The sequence below is a fragment of the Phoxinus phoxinus genome (assembly GCF_949152265.1).
Source record: "Phoxinus phoxinus genome assembly, chromosome: 12".
Classification (NCBI taxonomy): domain Eukaryota; kingdom Metazoa; phylum Chordata; class Actinopteri; order Cypriniformes; family Leuciscidae; genus Phoxinus; species Phoxinus phoxinus.
In genome coordinates, this window is record NC_136887.1 from 1,999,779 (window position 1) to 2,027,408 (window position 27,630).

Here is a 27,630-nt window from a genome sequence, read left to right on the forward strand (position 1 = left end):
TCCAGCCCAGAGCTTCCTGCACCGCTGGTCCCGTCCAGCCCAGAGCTTCCTGCACCGCTGGTCCCGTCCAGCCCAGAGCTTCCTGCACCGCTGGTCCCGTCCAGCCCAGAGCTTCCTGCACCGCTGGTCCCGTCCAGCCCAGAGCTTCCTGCACCGCTGGTCCCGTCCAGTCCAGGGCCTTCGCCACTGGTCCCGTTCAGCCCAGAGCCTTCGCCGCTGGTCCCGTCCAGCCCAGGACCGCCTTCGCCGCTGGCCCCGGTCAGCTCAGAGCCCTCTTCGCCGCTGGTCCAGTCCAGTGCTGACCTCCCCAAGAAAATTTTGGGGGGGGGCAATAAGTCCTCTGAGGGGATCGTGGAGGCCCTTCCGACACGGTCGCCATGGCCGCCCGAAGGGTCCTCACCGCCATGGCCGCCCGAAGGGTCCTCACCGCCATGGCCGCCCGAAGGGTCCTCACCGCCATGGCCGCCCGAAGGGTCCTCACCGCCATGGCCGCCCGAAGGGTCCTCACCGCCATGGCCGCCCGAAGGGTCCTCACCGCCATGGCCGCCCGAAGGGTCCTCACCGCCATGGCCGCCCGAAGGGTCCTCACCGCCATGGCCGCCCGAAGGGTCCTCACCGCCATGGCCGCCCGAAGGGTCCTCACCGCCATGGCCGCCCGAAGGGTCCTCACCGCCATGGCCGCCCGAAGGGTCCTCACCGCCATGGACGCCCGAAGGGTCCTCACCGCCATGGACGCCTGAGGGTCCGTCTGCTCCGCCATGGCCACGCCCTCATCCTGCTCCGCCCTGGCCACCTGCACGTCCTGCTCCGCCCTGGAGGCTTCCTGCTCCAGATCGGCCACCTGTCCATCAGCCTCCAGGGCGCCCACCCTCCCACCCCTTTGGATGTTTTACGGCGCGAGGACGCGCCTGGGGGGAGGGGGGGGTTCTGTCACATTGTTAATGTGTTTTCTGTTGTTTCCATGGACTTTTAGGTTGTTTTTCTCATTTAGTGTTTTTCGTCATCTCTGTCGTCATTTTCATTAGTTCATTTTCATCACCTGTCTAGTTAATCAGTTAATCACCCTTCATTGTCTTCACCTGTTGTACCCTCGTCATCCTCTGTATTTAAGTTCCTGTCTTTCTCCCTTCAGTTGTCGGTCAATGTTTGTTTATGTTACGTTGTATGGAGAGTGTTACCCTTGCCTGTACCAGTTTTGTTTAAGTTTTATTATAGTAAAAGTTTGAATTGGAACCTTAGGCCTCTGCCTGTCTTCATCCGCACCATACCCGTGACATTAACATTGCCATTTTCAATAACATGTTAAAAACCTATTCTGAGCTGTCATGATTGAAATATATTTAAAAGTAAAAAATATCTAAAAATATCTTGTTATAACACAACTCACCTCAGTATCTCCAATTTACACTTTACATTATTCAGTCCAGTGCAGAGCACCTTCACTCCTGAATCCTGCAGATTATTATTGTTCATGTTCAGCTCTTTCAGATTGGTATCTGATCCAAGAACTGTAGCCAGAGCTGAACAGCTTTTGTCTGTTAAGCCACAATCATTTAGCCTACAAGACAAATAAATTACATCACAGAATTGGGTAAAACATTTTTATATACAAATATTAAATATATTTTTCATTATTTTAATATTTTTTCATAAATAGTGTATATATATACAGTCATTGGTCTATGGTCAGATGAAACAAAAAAATAGCTTTTTGGCAGCAAACACTTATGATGGGTTTGGTGCACACAGGGATAAAAAAGTACCCCATGTGTAAAATTAAATACTCTGCTGTATATTTAATGCTGTGGGCCTAATTTTCTACCAGAGGTCCTGGACATCTTGTTCAGATACATGGCATCATGGATTGGATCGAATACCAACAGATAAAAAATCGAAACCTAACAGACTGTGCTAGAAATCTTATAACGGGCCATGATGATTAGGAGGCCATGATGGATAGAAGCCAATGGGCAAATTTGGCCTGGGATTTTTTGTGACCACAGAGAGTCAGGACCTCGGTTCAACATCTAATCCGAAGGACGGTGCTCTTTGACAGTATAGTGTCCCCATCCCTACACTGGGGTGTTAGGAGCCACACAGACCACAGGGTGAGCGCCCCCTGCTGGCCTCACTAACACCTCTTCCAGCAGCAAAATGGTTTTCTCAGGAGGTCTGCCATCGAGGTACTAACCAGGCTCAGCCCTGCTTAGCTTCAGTGGGGGACCAGTCTTGGGCTACAGGGTGATATGGCTGCTGGTAAACATTTGTGTTTGAACTCTGGAGAACGTCAAATGTTTTTATTTGCAACATGCTTTTGCAGTGTTGAGCAATGTAGTCGGTCACAGATATATCTGTTGATTTCTTGAACGCAATGGGCAATCAGAGGTGTTTAAGTTAGTCAGAATCCACTCACTGCTGAGTTTTTGTTGAGTAGGGCTGCACAATTAATCGAAATGAAACCGCTCGCGATTTGGTAAAGGCTGCGATTATTTTATGCGCAGCTTGTCAGTGAAGTACGGCTCTGTGATCGGTAGTAAATGCTGCTCCATCTGAATGTCAGAGGGCGCTCTCGCGCAAAAACACGTAGACAATACACGTCATTCCAGGAAATCCCTATTGACATCATACTATCGCTGTAGCTGAATAAACAGAAGATTAAATGTTGTCTTTTGTTGGACAAGAGGTTCACAAATGCTTCTCATGTTTGGACAGGTGTTGCTTTTTCAAATTTCCATTATAAGCGACTCAAACTAGCAGTGCTTTCAGATGGAGCAGCATTTACTACAAATCACAGAGCCGAACGTCACTGACAAGCTGCGCATAAAAATAATCGCAGCCTTTGCAGTTTCATAATCGTAGCCATTGCAATTTCATAATCGCAATAAGCCAAATCAAAGAAACACGATTTCATGTTAAGTGCTGAGTTATGCAAGCTCGTGAATCCTCTTATTTTAACAAACAAAGGGCCCTATCATACACCCGGCACAATGCGGTGACAGGCGCGACGCAAATGTTTTTTGCTAGTTTCTTCCCGACGCAATTATCATTTTATATAATTTATCATATATATAATTTATCATATCATTTAGCAAATGCATTTGCGCCCATCTGTTCGCTCATGGGCTGCTGGTCTGAAAACGAGGTGTGTTCAGGCACATTGTTGGCACGTTGCTATTTTGAGGCAACTGAAATAGACTGAGCCGCTGACCAACAAAAATCTGGTCTAAAGTCAATGGCGCAGTATTTTTGTTTTGTTATTTTTAAGTTAAATTAAGTATGTGTTCTGAGTTTGTTACACCACAGAAAAATGTGTTATTAGCAACCCAGACAAATTTGAATGATAAAAAAGCCGGCAAGTACGTAAAATAAGCTATCAAAATCTTGCAAACGCTGGGGGCGTGTCCGCTGGCTGCGCTGAAACCACGCCCACCCGCGGGAAAGCTGCAGTCGCCACACTCAACTGTGGACGATTACCTACTAAACATAAGCACACAAGGCAACTTACACTCATTGGTGGGCACGCACTGTAGATGATGGCACGATTGTCGGCGCGACGGGAGGATGAAGGCCGAGGCGGGAGATAGTCGGTTCGGCCCCATTCACCAGTAACAGCGGATTATCAGTGAATCCCAGTTGTCTCCGACGAAAGTTTATAAATCTATCCCGTGTAAAATGATCATTACAGAGACGGGTTTTGGCGGCGATACTCAGCTCTCCATCAAGGTGGCTCTTCACAAAATTAATCCACCTCTTCTTGATGTGATCGTTTTTCGGAAATTTAAATAAGGACACCGATCTGTTTTGTACGTGATCGCATCCAGGTAGTACACATTTCCGTGACGAAGGCATAGCTAGCTAGCAAACTGTAGTAACTAATAATACTGACCGTACAGTAACTTGCGATTGAACGGCGAACTGATGTGAATGTGCTCTATTGTTAGGGGAGGGGCCAGCTCAGGGGCTCCAGTGCGTCATCAAGTAGGGGCGTGTCCAGGAGCTCAGGGGCTCCAGTGCGTCAGGGCCCCCGTTTTAGCCCCGCCCAAAAAATCTGAGCACAGCAATGGTGAAAAACTGTTTAACACTAGAACTCCCAAGACGGTCATTTTGACCGTTTTAAATTTTTACAGTGTAATAACTTTGTCAGAATCAAATATACACATAGTTAGGAACTGTTATTTTATTAAAATCACAAAACACAAAACAGTTCGGACTATTTCTACCTAGAATGGCCATAGCGGCCATTTTGACCGCATGCATTATTGATGCATAAATCCGCTACATTTCCCGCCTATTGGTACGCGCTTGCGCCGTTCAGATGAGCCCACTTGGAGAAAGACGTGTTAACCTTTTGTTTGTTAATATTTGTTGTTCACTGAAAATCGTTTTAAAGCAGTTTGTTTTCTTGTTTAGCTAATGTTCATGTTTCTTAGCCTGTTTTTGTGTGTAAGTACTGGATTGTGCTGCATACGTGTCCATGAAAGTTTTTAATCTATTAAAATGTTTATAGTGTTTTTGTTATTGTATATATGTTATAAGTTATTGTATCATAAGATTTGTTTTTATTGTTTAAGGAAAATATTTATCAATTAGGCTGGAAAATCCATTTTCACATTTGAATTTAAATGTTGAGTCCTTGTCTTTATTATTAGCCTACCTACCGTAACATTGTAGATCGATTTATTTTTAGATTTTGTATTGATTATTAAACTTATTTACAAACAGGGCTGTAGGCTAAAGGTATGAAGCTTTGACATTTCCTAACATTTTTGCATGTCTTTTCATGTGGTGAGTGCGGTGGGGGGAAAAAATTGACGTGAAACTTTCCTCACATAGAGAGGCAGCAATTGGGGCAATCTTTCTTTTGTGCTTGTTTTAAGAGCGATAGCGTCATAACATGACAGGAATTAAAAGCTTCATTGGAAAACTTAAAAAGAAGGTTCCAATGTAGATATGACATGACGAAAAAAACGTTCAGTACGGCCATATGAACGTCAAAGTATGAACGGTCAAAATGACCACTTTGGTCGTTCTAGTAGTTTTGGAATTCCGGTAGTTCTAGTGTTAACGGTCTAACTCCACAATTCAGTACTTCACAGTGCACAGTCTTTGTAATATGTTTTAGCAATACATTTCTAAGATTTATAATTTTATTTTTTAGAATTGCCTTTACAGGGACTTTAAGGACGCATTAGTAATATGCGCCTATAGGCGGGTGCACAACGCGCGTACACTCTGCTTATTAAACACACAGGGACGCGCAGAACACAAACATGTCAAATATTAAAAATAAAAGCACTACAATGTAAAAGATTATTATTGTGTACATAAAGATATGGTGGAATCAGCCTTGTCCCATAGATGGTCTGCTTGAGCGATTTAACCTCACACACACACACACACACACACACACACAGACACACAGACACACACACACAGCTTTAACCTCGCACACGAGCAGATCCGTTTCCTCTCTGAAGAAGTGTTCAGTCTTTTCGCTTGTAAATTTCGCCATGTAAATAACAATCCGCCATGACGCGAACGCAAATGGATTTTAAAGGGAATGGGAAATGAGACTTGATAGATTTATTGCACGTTACGCCCAAAACACACCCATTACTCATTAAGAGAATAGGGACAACCCTTTTAGACCATGTGTCGGGTGCACCGACCATTTTTCCCGTCGTTAAACTAGAAAAAGTGGATTCAGACCCGCCCTAAGTGCACTTGCAGCATGCGCTATAGACTATGCGCTTAGATCATTAAAATAGGGCCCAAAGTGTATACACGATGTAAAGAGATTCATTGTGCAGTGTAGAGAGCTTCATTGATTAACGCCCACAGACATGTTGCAAATTCACTCTCGAAATTGCAATGATTGACATAGTGACCATAGCAATGGATAGGACAAAAGTCTGAAGTATGTCCATTAAAGCTAGAGCACACGATTTGACTCTGGAACCGGGCCTGGGCTCGGCAACCCATTTTCTGAATTTTCTGATCACTCCGTTTCTTAGTGCCATTAACCAGCGCAACACTAATGGTCAGGTCCGTTAAAATTTGAAGTGGGCCACGGAAAACTACATTGGAAACCGCGAGCTGGAAAAGGTTGTGAACCACTGATCTATGTATGGCATTGCATTATGTTTTGCCCCCAACAATTAAAACTACAGAACTAAAACTATTATGAAATTGAGCATTTAAAATATAATTATTTGGGAGATATAGAGTAATAACTGATAATATATGTATTTTAAATAGTCTGTTATACCCTGGATTAGACCAAAACATGACAATATGTATTAATTGACTTACAGAGCTCTTCTGGAGGTTTTGATGACTGCCAATAGTCTAATGAGACACTCGTCTGATTTCTTGAATTTCTGAAGCTCAAACTCCTCCAGCTCTTCCTCTGATGTCAACAACACAAAGACCAAAGCAGACCACTGGGCAGGTGAAAGGTCACCAGATGAGAGACTTCCTTTGCTCAGGTGGGTCTGAATCTCTTTCACCAGAGTTTGGTCGTTCAGTTCATTCAGACAGTAGAACAGATTAATGGATCTCTCTGCAGGAAGATCATCTTCTAATTTCTGCTTGATGTACTGAACTAATGCCTTGTTGCTCTGGTCATTGACGTCTTGCTGTGTAAACAGACCTCGTAAGAGTCGTCGATTGGACGGGAGTGACAGACCGAGGAGGAAGCGAAGGAAAAGGTCCAGGTGTCCATTGTCACTCTCGAGCGCCTTGTCCACTGCAGTCTTGAGAAAATCAATCATGGTTTCATTTTTGTTTTCCGGTTCTGTAGACTCATGATCAAACACACTTGTTTTGTTGATGTCCAGAAACAGATGTGCATAAAGGGCTGCAATAAACTCTTGAATGCTCAAGTGAACAAAGCAATACAAGGTACCAAGAATAATCCCTGTCTCCTCCTTAAAGATCTGGGTACACATGCCTGAGTACACTGATGCCTTATAGACGTCAAGACCACAGGCTTCCAGGTCTGTGTCATAGAAGATCACGTTGTTTCTTTCCATCTGTTGAAATGCCAGTTTCCCCAGTGAAAGGATGGCATCTTTATCCCAGGAAACATCTGGTGCGTATTCTCCATCATACTTTCGGCGGCTCTGCTGGATCTGAAAGCGGAGAAAGTGTGTGTACATTTGTGTCAGAGTCTTGGGAGTGTCTTCAGTGTTTGATTCCTGCTGTGTTTTAGAGATCTCATCAGCCCGAGTGTTTTTCACATCATTATTTATTTTCTCCTCCAATATGGTCTGGAGAACAGTGGCTGAAATCCAGCAGAAGACGGGGATGTGGCACATGATAAAGAGACTCTTTGATTGTTTAACATGATCTATGATTGTGTTGGCCTGATTCTGATCAGTGAATCTTTTTTTGAAGTACTCTTCCTTCTGTGCTTCACTAAATCCTCGTATCTCTGTCAGCCGGTCGATGCAGTCAGGAGGAATCTTACTGGCAGCTGCTGGTCTGGTGGTGATCCAGATGAGAGCAGAAGGAAGCAGATTTCCCTTCATGAGGTTCGTCAGGAGAACATCCAGAGAGGCTGGAGACGATACATCATGCCACGTCTCATTACAATCAAACTTCAGAGGAAGGCGACATTCGTCCAATCCATCCAGGATGAACAGGACTTTGAATGAATTCCTTCTTGTAAGGTTCAGTCCTTTTGTCTCTGGGAAAAACTGAGTAATAAGGTCCATTAAACTCAGTTTTTCTTTCTCCTTTAAGTTCATCTCTCTGAATGGAAGAGGAAATATGAAGCGGATTTCTTGATTTTCTTTTCCTTCAGCCCAGTCCAGAACAAACTTTTGCACAGAGACTGATTTCCCGATGCCAGCGACTCCTTTTGTCAGTACAGTTCGGATCTCCTCGTCTTGTTCAGGTGCTTCAAATATATTTGTGCATTTAACCTGTATCTCTTGTGCTTCATGACGCCTGGAAGCAACTTCAATCTGTCTCACCTCATGTTCAGTATTGACCTGTTCACTGCTACCCTGAGTGATATAGAGATCTGTGTAGATGTTATTCAGAAGCGTGGAGTCACCTTGCTTTGCAATTCCTTCAAACACACATTGACACTTCTTCTTTAGGCCACATTTCAGCTGATGAATGAAGAACAGCTCATCTAAACAAAGGGACAGAAAACAGATAGTTTTAGTCTTAATTGTCTCTCCTACATTTATAAGTGACAATCAGACAGATGATCATGAGTCTCCTACCTTCTAGAGCATCAGCAGCTTCATCTTGCTTCATCTCTCTCAGGTAATGTAGTGTGAGATCAAGAGCTGCGGATTTGATACTGGATCTATTCTCATTAAAGTCCTTCACAAAGTGTTGTGTGTTCTCATTTTGTAATATTTTCTTAAACTTTTCAAGTTCATGCTTCATAAATATGATTATTTTGCTCTCAATATCCTACAAACAAAGCAAATAAAATAAGAGACATAACAACACAATTTAACCAGATCCACCTCCATATTTGGTCAAAACTATTTATTCAGCAATTAAAAATATTTTCTAAAAGAAACCAGTTAAAAAATAAACATTCAATCAGCTACAATTTAACACAAAAAGTACAAAAACAACACTTGTTTTTTACATTTTGACTATTATTTTATGGGTTCTAAAAATTAAAAAATTAAAAAAATTTGCAAAAAAATAGTTTAGTAAACTATTTGTTCGTTATAAATATAAACATGTATAAAAATGTGTTTTCCAACCTGGAAGATCCCTAGTAGACTGTCTTTGAAACTCTCGTTGTTCTTGTGAGTCTGAATGTCTGAGTCTAATGTCTCACATTGAAGCCTGTTAGCCAATAAAATAAAATACTGCATTTTCAGGCAAAATAGTATTATTATTTTATAATAAAAAGAAAACATTAGCAATTTATAGTGAATTCTGCATCGACAATAGGGATTTTAATATGTTGTGCAGCAGTTATGTCAGCAGACTCAAATGAATGGGTATTACATTTTTTTAAATTATAATTCAAATAAAAATTTCAATATTTTTGCCGCTTGTAAATTGGAACGACATTTGAACGATAAAGTTTCATGATAAATATAAAACAGTCTATGTGTGACCAACAAAACACACGAAATACCTTTTGTTAGTTGATGGTTTTCTCTCACTGAATTTTGGTCCTTCATCTTTTGAGCAGTCACTCTTCACAGACACAGAGCTGGACACATGTGAGCCTGATCTTACACTAATGACACAAAGAGCAGAGAGATAAAACACTTTACTACAGGAGATACTGCAGGTTTCATTAGGGATGGGAATTGAAAACCGGTTACACTCGAGAACCGGTTCTAAGTTTTATGAACCATCGATATTGTATGCCCTCGATGTTAACGATTCCGGTAACACTTTACAATACGGGTGCACTAATATGCATTAATTCATGCTTAACTAATGCACAGATAATAATGTGTTAATGTATTTCTCATGAATAACTAAACCATTAGTTAATGATTACTGCATCAGCAACTAATAAAGATTCTATATGGTTAATAGATTAAGTAATATATGAATTATTATTAATTAAATGTGTCATAATGTATTAATTTCTTAATAACATATTTTATTAACTAATAGGGTAAATTAATGCGTTAATTACCACAATTGGTCAAAGCAATGTACTTCAACTTCCAGAAGTCTGCTTTAATTAATCATTAACTATGATTTGCAAATGTATTATTATGTCATGACTTTACTTGTTGAGGCACATGACTATTAACTAACTGTTAAGTTAAGTAATATGCCATTTATGGGTTTTGACAGTTGCACATGCAGTGAATGTAATGTCAAATATCAGCACACCAGAATCTGAACTCCTGACGCTGTTATACTGTTTAAACTGGACGAGACCAGCTGTCTACACTTGACATGACAGACCATTGCAAGTCCATTTGTCCTTCGTAACAGAACCAGAGCAAGAGCTCAGAGTACGTCAGGAATAAAGTGGCATCAGTTTACTGTCAGGGTTTTGTCGTGTAGCGTCGTGCCGCATCCAGTGTAGTATCACTGACTATAATGGGTACTATTGTCTTTGTCCAGTCAGTGTTATGAAATAGCAGAGCTCGGCTGCATGTTCTCAGTGTACCACGACCTCAAGCTTAACCCGACACACTCCTGTGCATGAACAACAATACTGGATGCGGCAGTTCATCGGACTCAGTGAAATCTTGGTTGTAGATGGTTGGAAATTTAAATCATGGCTTAGTGTGGATGTCAAAACCAAAATGACATATTACTTAACAGTTAGTTAATAGTCATGTGCCTCAACAAGTAAAGTAATAACATAATGATACATTTGCAAATCACTAGCTAATGAATAATTAAAGCAGACAATTTGAAGTTGAAGTACATTGCTTACAACCCATTGTGGCAATTAACGCATTAATTTACACTATTAGTTAATAAAATATGTTATTAATAGGGCCTGCACACCAGACATGGAGATGCTGACCCTGTCCTTGCGCCCCTTTTACCTCCCGAGGGAATTCCCCGCTGTGGTTGTCATCTGTACGTACATCCGTCCTAGTGCTAACACCAGAGTAGCCGCGGAGATATTAACCGAGGTGGCTAACTCCATGCTAGCCAAGTACCCCGAGGTACCGGCATTTATATTAAGGGATTTTAATAAATGCATCCTCGGTGATGTACTGCCGTCCTTCCAACAGAACATGGATGTCCCCACAAGAAAAGAGAACACTCTGGACTTGTGTTATGGTAATATAACTGATGCCTTCAGCGCTCGGGCTCACCCTCCACTCGGCTTCTCTGACCACAATGTCGTGTTCCTCCTCCCGCAATACAAACCGGAACTGAAACGCATCAAGCCACAAACGCACAGCATCACCCAATGGTCGGAGGACGCAATTACACAGTTGCAGGGCTCTCTTGCATGCACCGACTGGGACGTTTTTCAGGGAAGTTTGGATGAGCGGACTTCACTAATAACAGACTATATAAAATTCTGCATCACCACAACTATTCCAACTACGAACATCACCAGATACCCAAATTCTAAGCCCTGGATCACCCCCCCATATCAAGCTCAGTCTCAAACAAAAACAAAAAGCTTTTAAGCAGAAGGACTGGGCCACTCTCAAACTACTCAATAGACAGACAAAAAATGACATCACCAAAGCCAAAATTAAATATAAAGATAAAATGGAGCAAGAATTCATTAACATGAACACAAAACAAGCTTTTCAAAGAGTGAAAATACTAACTGGACAGGAACAAAAACAAAAACAGAACCACATCACAGCACCAGACCCATTAACCTCCGCCAACACCCTAAATAACTTTTTTGCTCGGTTTGACACCCATGACTATTCTACCATATGTGAGGACTTGCTCAGCGCCCTCCCCCACCAAGAACCCACACACACCCCCCTTCACAGAGGAGGATGTCCGACAGCAGCTGGCCAGGTGCAAACCTGGCAAGGCAACAGGGCCAGACGGCATCCCAGCAAGGGTGCTTAAGCTCTGTGCCATGGAGCTCTCTCCCATTTTCCACACCATCTTCCGGGAATCATATAGGACAGCCTCAATACCCATCCTCTGGAAAACCTCAACCATTGCACCTATCCCTAAGAAACCCCGCCCCTCAGAGCCTAACCACTATCGACCAATTGCACTCACACCCATAATCATGAAATGTTTGGAAAAACTAATCCTCCACCTCATCTTGCCAACTGTCAGACAACACCTGGACCCACATCAATTTGCATATAGACCCGGACGAGGTACGGAGGACGCAGTGGCATGCCTTCTCCATCCTATTCTTCAACACCTACAGACATCTGGAAACTTTGCTTCAGTCCTCTTCATTGATTTCAGCTCCGCTTTCAACACAATCCAACGTCACCAGCTCATCAAGAAATCACATTACCTCAACATCCCCCCACTTCTCATTCACTAGATCCATAACTTCCTCAGCAACAGACCGCAGACCGTTAGAATTGGCTCAACAACATCATCAACCATCATCACCAACACTGGTGTCCCACAGGGCTGTGTTCTCAGCCCCTTCCTCTACACCCTGTACACCAACGACTGCAATAGCCCATCACCCGTCACTACTTACTACAAATACGCTGATGACATTGCCATAGTTGGATTACTCAACAACAACAACTCCATCACAGCATATCAGGACTCAAATTCACAGTTTTCACAGTGGTGTCAGAACAATTACCTCCAACTAAACACAGACAAAACAAAAGAGTTGGTCATGTACACATCCAAATCACCACCTGGACTGAACCATACCCACATTCACGGTCAACCAATCGTACAGGTCAGCAGCTTTAAATACCTGGGACTAATTAAAGATAATAAAATCAACTTCAAGGAACATGTCACTGCCATCCAGAAACGTGCACAACAAAGACTACATGTAATACGCAAACTGAAAGCCCTCTCTGTTGCCCCTCACCTCCTGCTCCTACTTTACAAAAGCATCATTCAACCCACCCTGCTGTACAGCTGACACAGACCACCCCCTGAATACATTCTTCACACTAATCCCATCCGGTCGCAGATACAGAGCACTAACCTGGACTAAAGCCTACTTCAAAAAAAGTTTTGTCCCCACCGCCATCACAGTGCTGAACAAACTGTAATACTGCCACCTCACCTCAGTTGCCTTGTTGTTTTTATGTAGGTGTCTTAATGAGTTGTGTGTTTGTATATGCACTTGGATATGTGTTATAGCCTATGTTCTATGTGTTCCTTATATGTTATATTTCTGTGCTATGGAGAAGGGGAAAAAAAATAATGTGTGGAAATGATTAGGGGTGCACCGAAATTTCGGCCGAAAATGTAAACCGAAAATGAATGTCAACCGCGCCCCCTCCCATCCGCGCGCAAGCGCTTGGGTTTCACTCACGGTCGAGCTGTTATCACTCGTCACCCACCCCTCACCTCCTCTCCCCTCCCCTCCGTGCTCAAGCAGGTTTCACTCACGGTCGAGCTGTTTGCACGCGTCTGCAAAGATTGAGCATGTCAACGGTATGGAAGTATTTAAAAGTTTCAGATGAGGACAACCAGCGCCGCCGCTCCCACCACGCGCATGAGCTGAGAGGGCACCAAAAAATTGCGTCATGAAAAATCAATAATTATAATGCCGATATTATTTCAGTGACAGACATCCCAAGTCTCCCGGAAGTTCCGGGAGTCTCCCGCATATTGATAGCGGCTCACTGATGCCCGCGAATTAGTTAAAATCTCCAGAATCTAGAGCGAGCGCGCCCGCGAGACAGAGACTGTGCTCCAAACCGTATAGCGCGTGCACGGCAGAGAGGGAGAGAGAGCAAGAGACCGCGCGCGTGTGCCTCATGAAGCGCATGTATAAAATATATATAATATATAAAATATTTTAGGTTTTGTTATGTAACTGTTAGTGGTAATAACAGTTTGATGATTATTCTATTGGTTTGTGATTTTTCATTTCAGATCCATTAAAAATTAAGCAATATAAATAAATATATATTAAAGTTCCCTTTCGAAGGGAACTCGACAATACGTCATCGACGCTTTGGGGAACGCCTCAGGCGTGACAGGTGTCTGAAATCACAATCAAATCACGGCAATCACATTGACCGGCGACAGCCCGTGAATCATTACGTGAATGATTAACGTGCGACCTGGAAGTATATAAGGGCGCCTTGCAAACATGACAAATCATCTTTTCATCTTCAGGGACTGTTTTGTCTGTAACCGCTTTTGAAAATCAGGTATTTATGAAATGCACTGAGAAGGCTGAGTGTTTTCAACTGTGCTTTTTCTGTCTGGGAAGGAAGAGCGCGCACAGGCAGTTCTTGAGGGAACTGCCTGTACAATTGCGAGCGTTTTTCTTTGAGAACGCTCCGATCTCGTCTGGCCCTCTCCTTGAGAGAAGAGGGCTCAGCATCTGGGTGTAAAAAAAAAAAAAAAAAAGGGATCCCAGATGAAGCCCGCCGATCGCCTTGAGAGGGGTATAATCCTCTCAGGCGATGCGGCGGCTGACGAGATTAAGCAGTGAGTGCTTTTCCGGACAAACAGGAGATGGCTGATGAGGGTGGTGATAATCAATCTTCTCAGCCACCCTGCCCCGTGTATGCTGAACTGGTGGTTTTATGGTAACGTTGGGGGAAAAAATCGCTCACTATGAGAGCGTTTTTTCCCCAGTCATAAAACCACTAGCTCAGGTGAGCCTTTCATTTCTTCCCGATCTCAGAGATCGAGAGGACATGGAAGAACCCATACTCTGCCCGTGTCCACCGACATCAGCGGGCTAGTCTCACTGATGTTGAGGTGATAGGAGAGCATGGGTATGTGTCGATGCCGCCCATTGACGAGACGTTTGCAACTATCTCGTGTCTGGACAGGCGTCTACACTGAGAGCTCAAACCCTGCCAGTTGAATGGCAGAGCATACACGCCAGCGGGTCAGGCCGGTGCTACCCTGCACATCATGGCGGTGTTGTAGGTACACCAGGCCAATCTGCTGGGGGATCTCGTCCAGGGGGTGGGGCCCCTGAGGCGGTTACTGAGCTGCGCCATGGAGTGAACCTGGCCGACATCGGGGAGAAGAGAGAAAGTCTTTCTCCTCGATTCGCTGCTTTCGCCCTCTGAGCTTTTTGGCACCTCCGTGTTGGCGGTGGCTGGAAAGTTCAGAGAGGCGAGGGCGCGCTCAGCTGTATTAGGACAAATACATACCGCTGAGATCCGTATCCACACCCAGACAGACGGGAGGGCCTGGCCCATCATGGTCCGGGGACCTAAGACAGGGCCAGAGAGCCAGTGTCGCCTCTCGTGCGCCTTCCTCCGTGGAGCAGTAGAGGTGCAACTCCCGCAAGAAGAGGGATCTGAGGGAGGTGATCCAGCACGATTGCACACAGCATCGGCATGGATCACCTCCCCCTGAGGGCGTGATTATATCTTAGCCCTCTCCTCTCTTCCCCGACTCCCCAGACGCTTTCTACATCAGGCCTAAGGCTGGGCTCATGGTTAGAACAATGTTCTGTTGGCCTGCCTCTGCTTGGTTAGGAGAGTGCCTCTTTCAGGCATGTAAAGGTGGTAGACCCCATGTTCATAAAGAACTGTCTGGTAAGTCTTCACTTCGCACGCCGCAGGTGAGCTGAGTGGTCTTCTTTAAGAGTAATTTTGTGTGCAACTAACACAAAAATGTATCTCTCTACAGACCTTGTTCCCTGTATAGAGCTTTGGGGTCATGTAAGGTACATTTTTGGATTATTAGGGCCCTGAAGTCCCCCTTTAGGTGGCTAGAACGACTATCTTAGCCCTCGGGCTGTTAGCCACCTCAGGGTAGGGTAGTTGGTCTCCCTCCCATAGGATTTTCATCTTGGAGTATAGACTGACGCTAGTGCTTCAGATAGATCTTATGTCCGGTCCATGGGACCGTCTGACTTCCTTCCTGAGTACATCGCCCCCTTGAGCTCTGTATGGGTTTTCAGTGGGCTGAGCGATTCTGCAGCCAGTTGTATGAAATAATAACTATTTTTCTAGTGAGGCTGTGGCTCCTCCGAGCCCTCAGGTAGATCTATGCTTGCAGGCTGGCCCTCACCAGGGCCGCCTCTGTAGCTGGCCTAGGTGTGCCAGGGATAGTGGAGGCGCTCTGCTTAAGCATTTCTGCCTCTGAACCTTCACTGTGTGAATATAGGTTCCTAGCATCCCTGTATGACAGCCTCCTCCAATGGGAGTCGTTAGGCCAAGGCCCGCCCCCTTCTCTGCATTCTGGGGCGACAAGAGTAATGCAGCGTGGTGCAGAGGTATGGTTTACAAAGATCCTGGGTTAGGCCTCAAATAGGCCTCCCCGGTACAATGTGTCTTTATTGAGCAGGGTTAGGCCGCCTTTCGCCTCACGAAGAGGCTGGGTCTGTCTGCCCGACCCTGCCGTGCAGAACTAGCATACGGATATGGGCTGCCAGTATAGGCTTTACTCACCTCGCTGAGCTACTGCTCGAGCGTCGGGTTGTAGGTGGTTGGCTCACAAACAAGCCCCACTCCCCTAGGTTGGGCACAGATACTTTTTCTGTCACCCCTAGAGCCACTGGCGGGCCCGCACCCTGGTAAACCTCAGGGTGAGGTGGAGAGTATTCCCCTGTGATACAGGGCAGGTCTGAGTCCTTCACTTTCAGTTCTGTATTATCCTACCTCGCACCACTATGGCTCGGGTTGAGCGGAAAGTTCTAGCCTTCACTTCTTTTTTGGTCGAAGTACGCTCCCCTGAAGCCAGAGCATTGCCATGAGCTGACGCCCATGCTTACAGATGGTAGGCCCCTGGCTCTGGGGCCTCCATTGAGGCAGAGTGGCGTATGTTGTACTCCCCTTGCTCAAAGGGTGCTAGCGCTCTTGCTGAGTACACTGCAATGGGCAATGTGATTAGGTACCAGAATGCTGTAGGCGCTGTGTAAACAGCTTATCTGCCAACGAAGGCTTCGCCATTAGGTAGTAGGCCTCAGCAGGCCTCCTGTATGGGCAGCCCCCAAGTGGGCGCTGTAGGCCAGCTCACTTCATGTTGCTGGCCTTGGTGGTTCGGGCAGTTGACTCACTGATGGGTAGTAGGCCCTAAACAGGCCTCCTCGGAAGTGAGTCCCAACATTGTGGGACTTACTTGTTGGTGTGGTATGATTCCCAACAGTGTACCTTTGGAGCAGATTGACTTGCTGTCAGCTAGTAGGCCCAACCAGGCCTCCCTGATAGGCGAGTCCCCAGTGGGCTGGCCTTAGCAGGCCGCCTTCGAACCGTCACCCAGATTCAGGGCTCATAGCTACCAGTTGTTTAAGATTACTTTCAGGTAGTAGGCCTCCTCAGGCCTCCCTGAAGGTGAATTCCCACTTACGGTGGCTATCAGGTAGTAGGCCTTACCAGGCCTCCCTGTAGGCAAGCCCAAAGGACAGGCAACTGGACAGCTAGCCTGACCTACTATCAGGTAGTAGGCCTCACCGGGCCTCCCTGAAGGCATGTTCTCACGTAATGTGATTATCAGGTGGTAGGCCGCTAACCGGGCCTCCCTGAATGTGAGCTCCCAAGTATCGTGGCTGTCAGGTAGTAGGCCTCACCAGGCCTCCCTGAAGGTAGTTCCCACATACTGTGGTTATCAGGTTACAGGCCTCACCAGGCCTTCCTGGTTATGAGTCTCCACATGTCAGGTTACAGGCCTCACCCGGCCTTCCTGAATGTGGGCTCCCACATATTGTGGCACACTGTGGTCGCTAGGTTACAGGCCTCACCAGGCCTTCCTGGTCATGAGAGCTCCCACATACTGTGGTTATCAGGTTACAGGCCTCACCAGGCCTTCCTGGTTATGAGCTCCCACATACTGATGAGCTCCCACATACTGTCGTTATCAGGTTACAGGCCTCATCAGGCCTTCCTGAATATGAGCTCCCACATACTGTGGTTATCAGGTAGTAGGCCTCGCCAGGCCTTCCTGTGAGTGGTTCCCCAACGATGCTGGGTTCTGGAAGCTAGTGGCCGCTTGCTATCAGTTCAGCTGGCCTTATTAGGCCGCTGCTAAAAGCGAGCTCGTGCCCTGGCTCAACTTAAGTGTTCGTCCTCTGCTACTGGTTCCCTCCCGGAACTTCTTACTCTGCCTACAGCCTGGTTTCCTACCAGTCGGTCCATTGCTTCCCTCACTGAGGGTCACTATGAGTGTTTGGACTCCTGAGTCTGGTCAGACGGTCGTAGGCCTCTCGTGAGGCCTCCCAGTTAGATCAGCCCCTAGGCCTTCACAGGTTCCTCAGTGTTTCAAACACAAACACTGGGTAGATCCGTGGATCGAGTAGAGAAACTCCCCTCTCTAGCAAGGGTTGTAAAGCACTATGCTGAGTCATACTCTCCGGGATATCCCGTCTCTGAGATCTGGGCTGAGGGTTCACTGCCAGCTTCGCAGTCCCTCGGGTTGGATGCCTTACCTAAGGCAAATGTCCAGAGGCTCTGTCTCCAGACAGACAGGAATTTGGCCAGACTGAAGTGTCCGACGTAGTGACACCAGGTCAGGCCGTCCTGGTGGCATTTCGGGTGGTATATTCCCCCGAATAGTGACTGGCTGGGGTTCCCTCGGGTTCCCTAGCCACATTCCCTAGAAGGGACCCCTTCTAATTTGAAGTTGTGGTCCTAGGCCTTTGAGCAGGCCCAGGTAGGCCTTCGGATTAACATATTTTGGAGTTCCTCCTGTTAGGCTTATAGCTTGGGCTATGACCGTAGGGAATGCTGTCACTGACATCCCAGTGTGACCTGAGGGTGAGTGGTTCTTGCATTTCATTTTAATTTGCTGGTTCTGACAGTTGTCACTGCCTCCTGGCATGCACTCCCCTCAGCATGGCGGAGTGGGTATTTCGTTCCCCAAAGCGTCGATGACGTATTGTCGAGTTCCCTTCGAAAGGGAACGTCTCAGGTTACAACTGTAACCTATGTTCCCTGAGAACAGGGAACGAGACAATACGTCTCTCTGTGATTGCCGTGATTTGATTGTGATTTCAGACATCTGTCACGCCTGAGGCGTTCCCCAAAGCGTCGATGACGTATTGTCTCGTTCCCTGTTCTCAGGGAACATAGGTTACAGTTGTAACCTGAGACGTTTTTAAAAGAAGCCATTTTCGGCTTCAGTTTCGGTTTTCGGCCAAGTGCATCCTAAATTTTCGGTATCGGTTTCGGTTTTCGGCCAAGTGCATCCTAAATTTTCGGTATCGGTTTCGGCCCAGAATTTTCATTTCGGTGCATCGCTAGAAATTATCCCTATGGGACAATAAAGACTCTATATATCTATTAAGGAATTAATACATTATGACACATTTAATTAATAACAATTCATATATTACTTAATATATTAATCCTTTAGAACCTTTATTAGTTGCTGATGCAGTAATCATTAACTAATGGTTTAGTTCTTCATGAGTAATACATTAACACATGATTATCTGTGCATTCGTTAAGCATGAATTAATGCATATTAGTGCACCCGTATTGTAAAGTGTTACCACGATTCCTCTTATCGATGCTCCTGCTCCAAAGTCTTATTTGCTCGGTGAGTAATGTAGATGAACTGCTGCGTTTGTGACAGGGCGCATGTTTAACAGAGAGCGAGCAGGCAGAGAGAGATCGAGCCCCGGTCGCATTTCTCTTCAGAGCCAGGAGAAAGTATAAACAAGGCTTCACCGTCTCCAAAATCTAAGTGCTGTCTTCTCTCTCCCTCGCACATATTAATCAAAATAATTCGCACATTCAGCGGACATAAACCACACTTTAAATAAATGAATAAACCTACCCAGTGATGAAATGTTTTCTGTGTTGACACAAAACTTGTGGGATGTAGGCCTACTAATTGCTGGGATAATCACACAACGCGTACACGTCCGATAATGACATATGTCCAATTCGCGAACTAATGACTCCTTGAACCGATTTATTTTAATGAATGGTTAAAACTGATCTTTCCAACACTGAACTCGCCAGACGTCTGAATCTGTGTATAACTAATCGATAACAATAAGGTTCCCTTTATTACATAAATTACATTAAATGTGACATTGTCTATAAAGCCCGGTTTGACATGTAAATTTGACTTGTTCTAATTAAAGTTTCCAGATGATTTACATTTACAATCCACTAAATGTGCACCTTTAAACAGTAATGAAATACATTTTAATCATGGTTTGTAGAGGACTTTACATATATGGTATATTAAACATATTTTACTGTGCTAAATGTTAATGTAAACTGAATAGTAAACCAGTTTAAAGCCATTTTAACACGATCTAAAAACATTTATAGGAAATCCTAAATTGTTTAGCACAGCATTTGACACAGGGCAATGGTGAGAGCAAACACTCCTTGTTGATCAGACTTTGCTCTCTACAGGACAAACCTGAAACTCCAGTAGTGTGAATGATTGTGTGGAAACAGTCGCAGTCTTACCTCTGTTTCTCTGAGAGACTCATCTTAGAGAGAGAGTCCTGTCCTCGCTCCTCTGACATCACTGCAGATACACTGGAGACAGCTCAGCACTAGTGTCTTTGTGCTGGTGAAGACGATCAGATGTTCAGCATGACCTGGACATGACAATGAGGCACGGAGATTAATATCATGATAGTTCAGAGGGATACATGATGATGAAAATAGATACTAATAATGTATGATACTAATAATGAACTAATAATGAATGTTAAGCTAATGAACAATAAAAAATTATTAAAAAAATGCTACAAATATTAATATGATTTTATTCATGTCTACAAAGTGACCATAAACTGTCATTCAATAATTCTTTGATTTTAGTGAGAAACAGCCAGAGTGGATATGAGATACAATTTTCAACACTAGATCACAAACTGTAGTTCATAAGTATGGTTAAAATATGAGGATGTTTATGTTTTGTTGTGGTGGACATGTAAAAAATATAAAAATAATGTACATGTCCACATTTCTGTATTGAGGAGCAGCAAATATCAAGTAGGTAAAACATTATTTGTTCAGTGGAAAAATTCAGGTAATGTTCTTTCAGTAAATGTGATGTACTCAATATGCGGAGTCAAGCCAAATATTATATTCAGTCAAACCTCATTTTTGTAGCATTTTTCTTTGACACAAACCAAAATACAACAAGATTTGACACATTAAAAAGGGACATTCACAACAGGTCCGGGTCTAGGATTACATAATGTCTCTTGCAAGACAAAGAAACCACTTAGAATTGTTTATTGCACCAAAAGTAATTTGAAAGGATTTTTAAATGTATACAGTTTAAGTCTTGCAGAATCTTCAAAATGTTGATTTAAAATAGAGGGATTATAACAAATGCATTTAGTTTTTATTTAGTACTGCTGTAAGCAGTTTCACATAATAGATATTTATATATAGACCACAAGACAAAATAATAACTGAATTTACACAAAATAATTGGTAGCACTGGTGATCCAAACTTAAAAAATTTAGGAGCACCATGTCTAAAATGTATACACGTGTGTATGGGTATACAGGCCTATATGTATGATCCTGACTTCTTTGCCATACAAAGGACTGTCATATACATAATGTTCGAATTGTCAAAGCTCTTGACAAAGCACACAGACCACCGGGTGAGCGCCCCCTGCTGGCCTCACTAATACCTCTTCCAGCACCAACATGGTTTTCCCAGGAGTCTCCCATCCAGGTACTGTCCAGGCTCAGCCCTGCTTAGCTTCAGTGGGGGACCAGTCTTGGGCTACAGGGTGATATTTCTGTAGTTAAGTAGTTAAGTAATCCTGGTTTACTCAATTTAGCTGCATTAATTCGTTAGCTTGGCTTGGTTTATAGCGATCTACCTTTTGTGTTGTTTGTGTCAGAAGAATGAGACTTATTTTTAGTACTCACTGAGCTTGTGCTCAAACTTTAATGTCCGAACCAAAATCATCACATCAAGAACCCCGTTCTTCTACCACCGTATCTAACAGTCCTTTTTTACCCGCTAGCCCCCTCTGCAGGTCTCATTAAGTATCACACTGTTTATTCATTGCATATCAACACATCCCCCTTTCTTTGAAACTTAGAACAAAAAACATACCTTAACATATGTAAATAACACCTGAATTGTACAAGATTCACATTTTCTCTTATATATATATATATAACTATAACTTATATATAAAAAACAAAAACAAGATGAAAACATCACATGTCCAGTATTTATTAACAGATCGAGTCTGACTGGTCTTCTGACTTGACGCTCAGATCTCCTTAAGACAGGTGACTCTGTGTGACCATCACTTGTGTCCACATGCACACATCCATCTGATTTCAGCTCTGGCACTGACTCTGCATGTGACACGAAAGCACTATCATCTTTATCTTCTGTTTCTCTGAAAGTCTCTTTGGTTCTGAGAAGGTTACGACGGTTCCTTCTGAGCACGTGACCCTCCTCAGTCCTTACTTCATAGGATCTCGGTCCGACCTCCTGGAGAACAGTAGCTTTTCGACTCCATGCATCCTGGTCTTGAATACGCACTACATCATCTTTGGCAAGTGGTCTGAGTGTTTTGGTTGATTTGTCATAACGCTGTTTTTGTTTCCATTTTGTATTCTCAAATTTTGTCTGTATCTCAGCCTTCTCCTTGATGTCTTTATAGGCAGGTAGGGTTGTGCGCAACCTGCGATTCATCAACAGTTCTGCTGGGGATAAACCACATTCAAGCGGGGCCGTTCTGTAGCTTAGTAAAGCTAAATAAGGATCCGACTTGCTGTCTGTGGCTTTTTTGAGTAGCTGTTTGATGATATGCACACCCTTTTCAGCTTTGCCATTTGCTTGTGCATGATGTGGACTTGAAGTGACATGGTGAAATCCATATTGCCTTGCAAACTGTTGCCATTCCTTGCTGTTATAACAAGGACCATTGTCACTCACTACAGTCTCTGGTATCCCATGCCGGGCAAATATGGACTTGACATGAGTAATGACACTGTTGGATGTTGCACTAGTGAGCAGAGCAATTTCAGGAAAATTTGAATAGTAGTCTATCACTAGCAGATAGTCCTTACCATTACAGTGAAACAAATCTGTTCCAACTTTCTCCCAAGGAGCAGTGGGGAGATCTTGAACCATCATAGGCTCCCTTGTCTGTTTGCTCTGGTACTTGTTACAGGTTTCGCATTTTCCTATCATGTTCTCAATTTCTTTGTTGATCCCCGGCCAATACACGGCGTTCCTGGCTCTCCTTTTACATTTCTCAATGCCAAGATGCCCCTCGTGTAGCCTACGAAGTATCTCTGGCCTCAGGCTGTGTGGAATGACAATTCTACAGTCTCTCAATAACAGTCCATTTGCCACACTTAGCTCTGATCTTATATGATAGTACTTCGGACAGGACCCCTTGGGCCAGCCACTGTGAATGTTTTCCATCACTGTATGTAGCTCTTTGTCTTTGATTGTTTCGTCACTAATCTCTTTTGCTTTATTGTGAGATACAGGTAGAGACTCAACGATCATGTTGACATGATTTTCAATGTCATTTTCAGTGGAGCAAGCAGCAGTACTCAATTCTGGCGCTCGTGACAGCGCATCTGCCAGCACTAAGTGCTTGCCTGGTGTGTAAACAAGCTCAAAATCATATCGTTGTAGTTTCATGATGAGCCGCTGAATCCTCGGTGACATCTCATTGAGATTCTTTTTTATGATTGCCACAAGGGGGCGATGATCTGTCTCAACTGTGAAAGTAGGAAGCCCATAGACATAGCAATGAAAGATCTGTAATCCATAAGCTAGTCCAAGACATTCTTTCTCAATTTGAGCGTATCTTGTTTCAGTCTTCGTCATGGATCTAGAAGCGTAAGCAACTGGCTTCCAACTATCTCCTTCTGCCTGCAACAAGACAGCTCCCAGTCCGTCCTTCGACGCATCAGTTGAAATCTTCTGTCTCTTGTTGGGATCGTAATACGCCAGCACGGGTGCATTTGTCAGTGCTATCTTTAGAGCATTCCATTCTCTCTCATTTCTCGATGTCCACTTGAACTCATTGGAGTCATGGAGAAGTTCTCTCAGTGCTGATGTTTTCACAGATAGACTGGGAATGAATTTTCCAATAAAATTGATCATCCCCATTATTCTGAGCACCCCTTTTTTGTCTGTGGGTCGCGGCATGCCCAAAATGGCTTTTATTTTATTTTCATCTGGCTCTATCCCTCTAGAAGACAGTTTGTCTCCAAGAAACGTTATTTCTTGCACCCCAAATTGGCATTTAGCACGGTTTAACTTTAGTCCATTCTCACGCACCCTTTGGAGCACTTTTGTCAGTCTTTAATTGTGCTCACATAGCGTAGACCCCCAGATCACCACATCATCTACATAGCAACGAACCCCTTCTAGACCCTCAAGCATGTTGTCCATTGCTCTATGATATATTTCAGAGGCCGAGATAATGCCAAACGGCATTCTCAGGAATCTGTACCTCCCAAAAGGTGTATTAAATGTGCAGAATCTTGAGCTCTCTTCGTCCAGCTTGATTTGCCAGAAACCCTGTGCTGCATCTAGCTTGGAGAAATACTTAGCTCCTGCCATCTCACTTGTGATTTCCTCCCTTTTTGGTATTTGGTAGTGCTCACGTTTTATGTTTTGATTTAAGTCTCCTGGATCCATGCATATTCTCAGTTCTTTTCTTGCATTCTTTTTGTCAACACATACCATTGAGTTTACCCACTCAGTCGGTTCTTCCACTTTCGTGATGACTTTTAACTGACACATCCTTTCCAGTTCCTTTTTAAGGCGCTCCCGAAGTGGAGCTGGAACTCGCCTTGAAGCATGGATCACTGGAGTTGCATCCTCTTTGAGTTTGATTTTGTATGTGCATGGAAGGCATCCTAGTCCTTTAAAAACGTCAGAGTAACGATGCACAATGGACTCAACTGTTCCTGTGTGAGCATTTACTGCCTCTGAGCAGTTGATGTGGTATACTCTTCTTACCAGATTCAACTTCTTTGAAGAAACACCACCGATCAGTGACTCTCTGCCCTCAGGTACGACAAAGAACAGTACATTGTGGATTTTATCCTTCACTTTTACTTTTAGTCTGCACTGGCCTTTGCTTTCTATGTCTTTTCCGTTGTAATCTTTCAGTTGCACTGGTTTCTTGGTTATTTTAGGTTTTTCTTTCATGGCTTTAATTTCTGTCATGCTGATCAAGTTTGCTTGTGCGCCTGTATCAATCCTTAGTGCTACTAAAGCCCCATTAATTGGCAATGAAGCAATCCAAGTATCTTCATTTTCTAACTGTTTAGCATTTTCATTTTTTTTTTCACTATTTGCATTATCACATGACACCATGCCAACAAAGAAAGTCTCACTTAAGTCAGTATCTTCAACTAGCCTCACAGACTTGGGCTTGTCCTTTGATAAGCACTGTCTTGCAAAGTGATTTTTTCCATTGCATTTTGAGCATCTTTTACCATAGGCAGGGCACTGCCGGGGCTCATGTCTGCTACCACAACGTTTGCAGGAATATGCTGCTGAATCTTCTCTGTTTTTCTTTTGTGGTGTAAACTTTCTTGTCTTATTTTTGACTACAGACACATAGGCACTGTCATGTACTGTTGTGACATTCACTTCATTAAACGTCTTTGCATGCTGTTGGGCTAATTCACTTGCATGACACAGTCTCTCTGCTTCTTCCAGAGTCAGTTTAGCATCCCTTAAAAGCCTCTCCCTTATCCTTTTATCTTGGATTCCGTACACTATCTGATCGCGGATCATAGAATCTTTCAGATCTCCAAAATCACATGACTGCGCTTTAAGCTTCAAATCAGTCACAAAGCAATCCAAAGTTTCGTCGTGCAGTTGCATCCGAGACCGGAACACATACCTTTCATACACGATGTTCTTTTGTGGAGAGCAGTATGCACTGAATTTTTCCAGTATGGTGTCGTACTTTTCTTTGTCTTCATCTTCGCCAAACTCAAATGTATTGAATACTTCAATGGCTTGGTGACCCGCTACTGTTAGTAGCAAAGCAATCTTCCTGGCGTCAGGTTTATTGTCCAGTCCTATGGCAGCCATATACAACTGAAATTGTTGCTTAAAAGACCGCCAATTGCTGTCCACATTACCCACCAGTTTCAGTCCCTCCGGTGGTTTCAAAACATCCATTTTACGAGTTAAACTGAAGCTTGACAAATCGGTTTACTCCTGGTACCATGTGTTGTTTGTGTCAGAAGAATGAGACTTATTTTTAGTACTCACTGAGCTTGTGCTCAAACTTTAATGTCCGAACCAAAATCATCACATCAAGAACCCCGTTCTTCTACCACCGTATCTAACAGTCCTTTTTTACCCGCTAGCCCCCTCTGCAGGTCTCATTAAGTATCACACTGTTTATTCATTGCATATCAACACACCTTTTAAGCAACCCTGCTTCTTATTTTCAGATAAATGGGAAACAAAGTTAAATTATATTAAATTATTTAACTCAATAACCTTTGTATTAACCCTTTTTCAGGAAAATTTCAATAAAATATTTTCTGAAAGCCGCTAGTTGAACCCTTGCTTCTCTAAACTTCGCAACCACTGTCTCAACCGATGTGCCGAAAAGTTCTGGAGCAAGACAGGAGCGTCAAGGAGAAGGTTTTTCTCTTTCTCCCTGATGTCAGACAGGTTCAACCACAGATGCCTCTCCGTAAGCACCATCGCTGCTATTGAACGGCCAACAGCAGCGGCTGTTTGTTTGATAGCCCGGTGGTGCGGAATAACTCGGCGACCACTTCATTCGCGAAATTTGAATGTTGAACGGGATATAGACAGGCTGAATATGGTTTCTTCCATGATTTCTCTACTTCTGCGTGAAGTTCCGGAAGAAACGGAGGCTTGTGGGGGAATCGCTCATCTAGTCTGCCCTGAGTGACTTCCTGTTAATCATAACGCTCCCAAACTAGGGGCGTTATGTTATAATATGACATAATATGTAATATATAACAATGATTCGTTTTCTGCTAATAAAGGTATCCATGTCATTGACAGACGACTGCACTGGTTAACCTGTTAGCCTTCAGCGCCACTTTTGAAAAATCCCCAGAAATAGCATACCCAACCTAAAAAAGATTCAATTAATTGACCCTTTGTCCTAAAAGCTCAAGTATGGTCTCATTTGAAAGCTGACACCTGGCACTTTATTGGAAATGTAGAATGAATTATTGTCATAATGAAAAAAAAATTATGAATAGCTTCAAAGTTGTGTAAGTTATTAGAAATTTATTTTTATGAAACATCTTCATGAAAATTAAATTGAAGTTGGCCCGTCAGCACTCTAGAAATGCACTCCAGCTAAAGACACATGTCTGACCATGTTATATTTAAAATTTGAAGGTGATAAGTCTAAAACTCTGTATTTTGTTAAATGTTTTTCAAGATCATCTCAAATGACTTTATTTTGAATTGACTCTAAAATGCAAACTTGTGTTTATTGTCATCTATTAGCATCTATTCAGTCTATTGTCTCTATTGTTTTGTGGTGCAAACGAGCCCCATTCAGTGTCACTCTCTCCTGCACACATTTACACCTTTCCAGCCGGCTTATGGCCATAAATATTCTTTTCCTTTGTCTCCATTATAATCGCTAACGACTGGCTAATCACGGTGTTTCACCCCCTAATTTCTTTCATAATCTTCACTTCACATTTGAAACTGTATCAAATGCCTTTCTTAAATAAAGAAATATTTCAGTAAGCATTCCGATTTAGAAAAAAAATCATAAAAAATAACAGCTAGATGGCAGGTGCAACTAGAGAGCTAGCTAGCATGTTAGCTTAGCACACCATCAATACACGACAATTTATGAGATTAAAACCCTGTTTGAGCTCCAAACTTACTTTATAGTGCAAGTCGAGTGTTTTAAATAATCTTCTATGAGCTTATTTGGCTTCAGAAAAGAAAATCAGACAGAAAATATATGATTTGATATTATTCTGCACTATTGTAAAGTCTATACACTAAGGAGTTAATGCGATGTTTGTCGCGGAGAATCGTCGGAACACGGCTATGGAGCAATGTCGGCGTTCGGAAGTTGTGTCTGCATGGAACCTGATGGCGGATCAGTGGAGTGATTTGCATCCTTGTCAAGAAACACGAGATGTGTAT

At 43.6% G+C, this 27,630-nt stretch overlaps 1 protein-coding gene across 1 annotated transcript in view; it reads right to left on the reverse strand.

Annotated features, from left to right (window-relative positions):
• The window catches only part of LOC307007574 (NACHT, LRR and PYD domains-containing protein 3-like), an 85,613-nt gene that overhangs the window by 45,898 nt on the left and 12,085 nt on the right, over nt 1-27,630 (reverse strand). The window contains exons 2-7 of the mRNA XM_079629725.1: nt 19,956-20,089; nt 9,122-9,226; nt 8,739-8,823; nt 8,238-8,433; nt 6,313-8,143; nt 1,388-1,558 (exon numbers count right to left, since the gene is read on the reverse strand). Coding sequence (XP_079485851.1) covers nt 1,388-1,558; nt 6,313-8,143; nt 8,238-8,433; nt 8,739-8,823; nt 9,122-9,226; nt 19,956-20,014 — 2,447 coding nt within the window. The 5' untranslated portion in view covers nt 20,015-20,089. The remainder of the gene's footprint in view (nt 1-1,387; nt 1,559-6,312; nt 8,144-8,237; nt 8,434-8,738; nt 8,824-9,121; nt 9,227-19,955; nt 20,090-27,630) is intronic.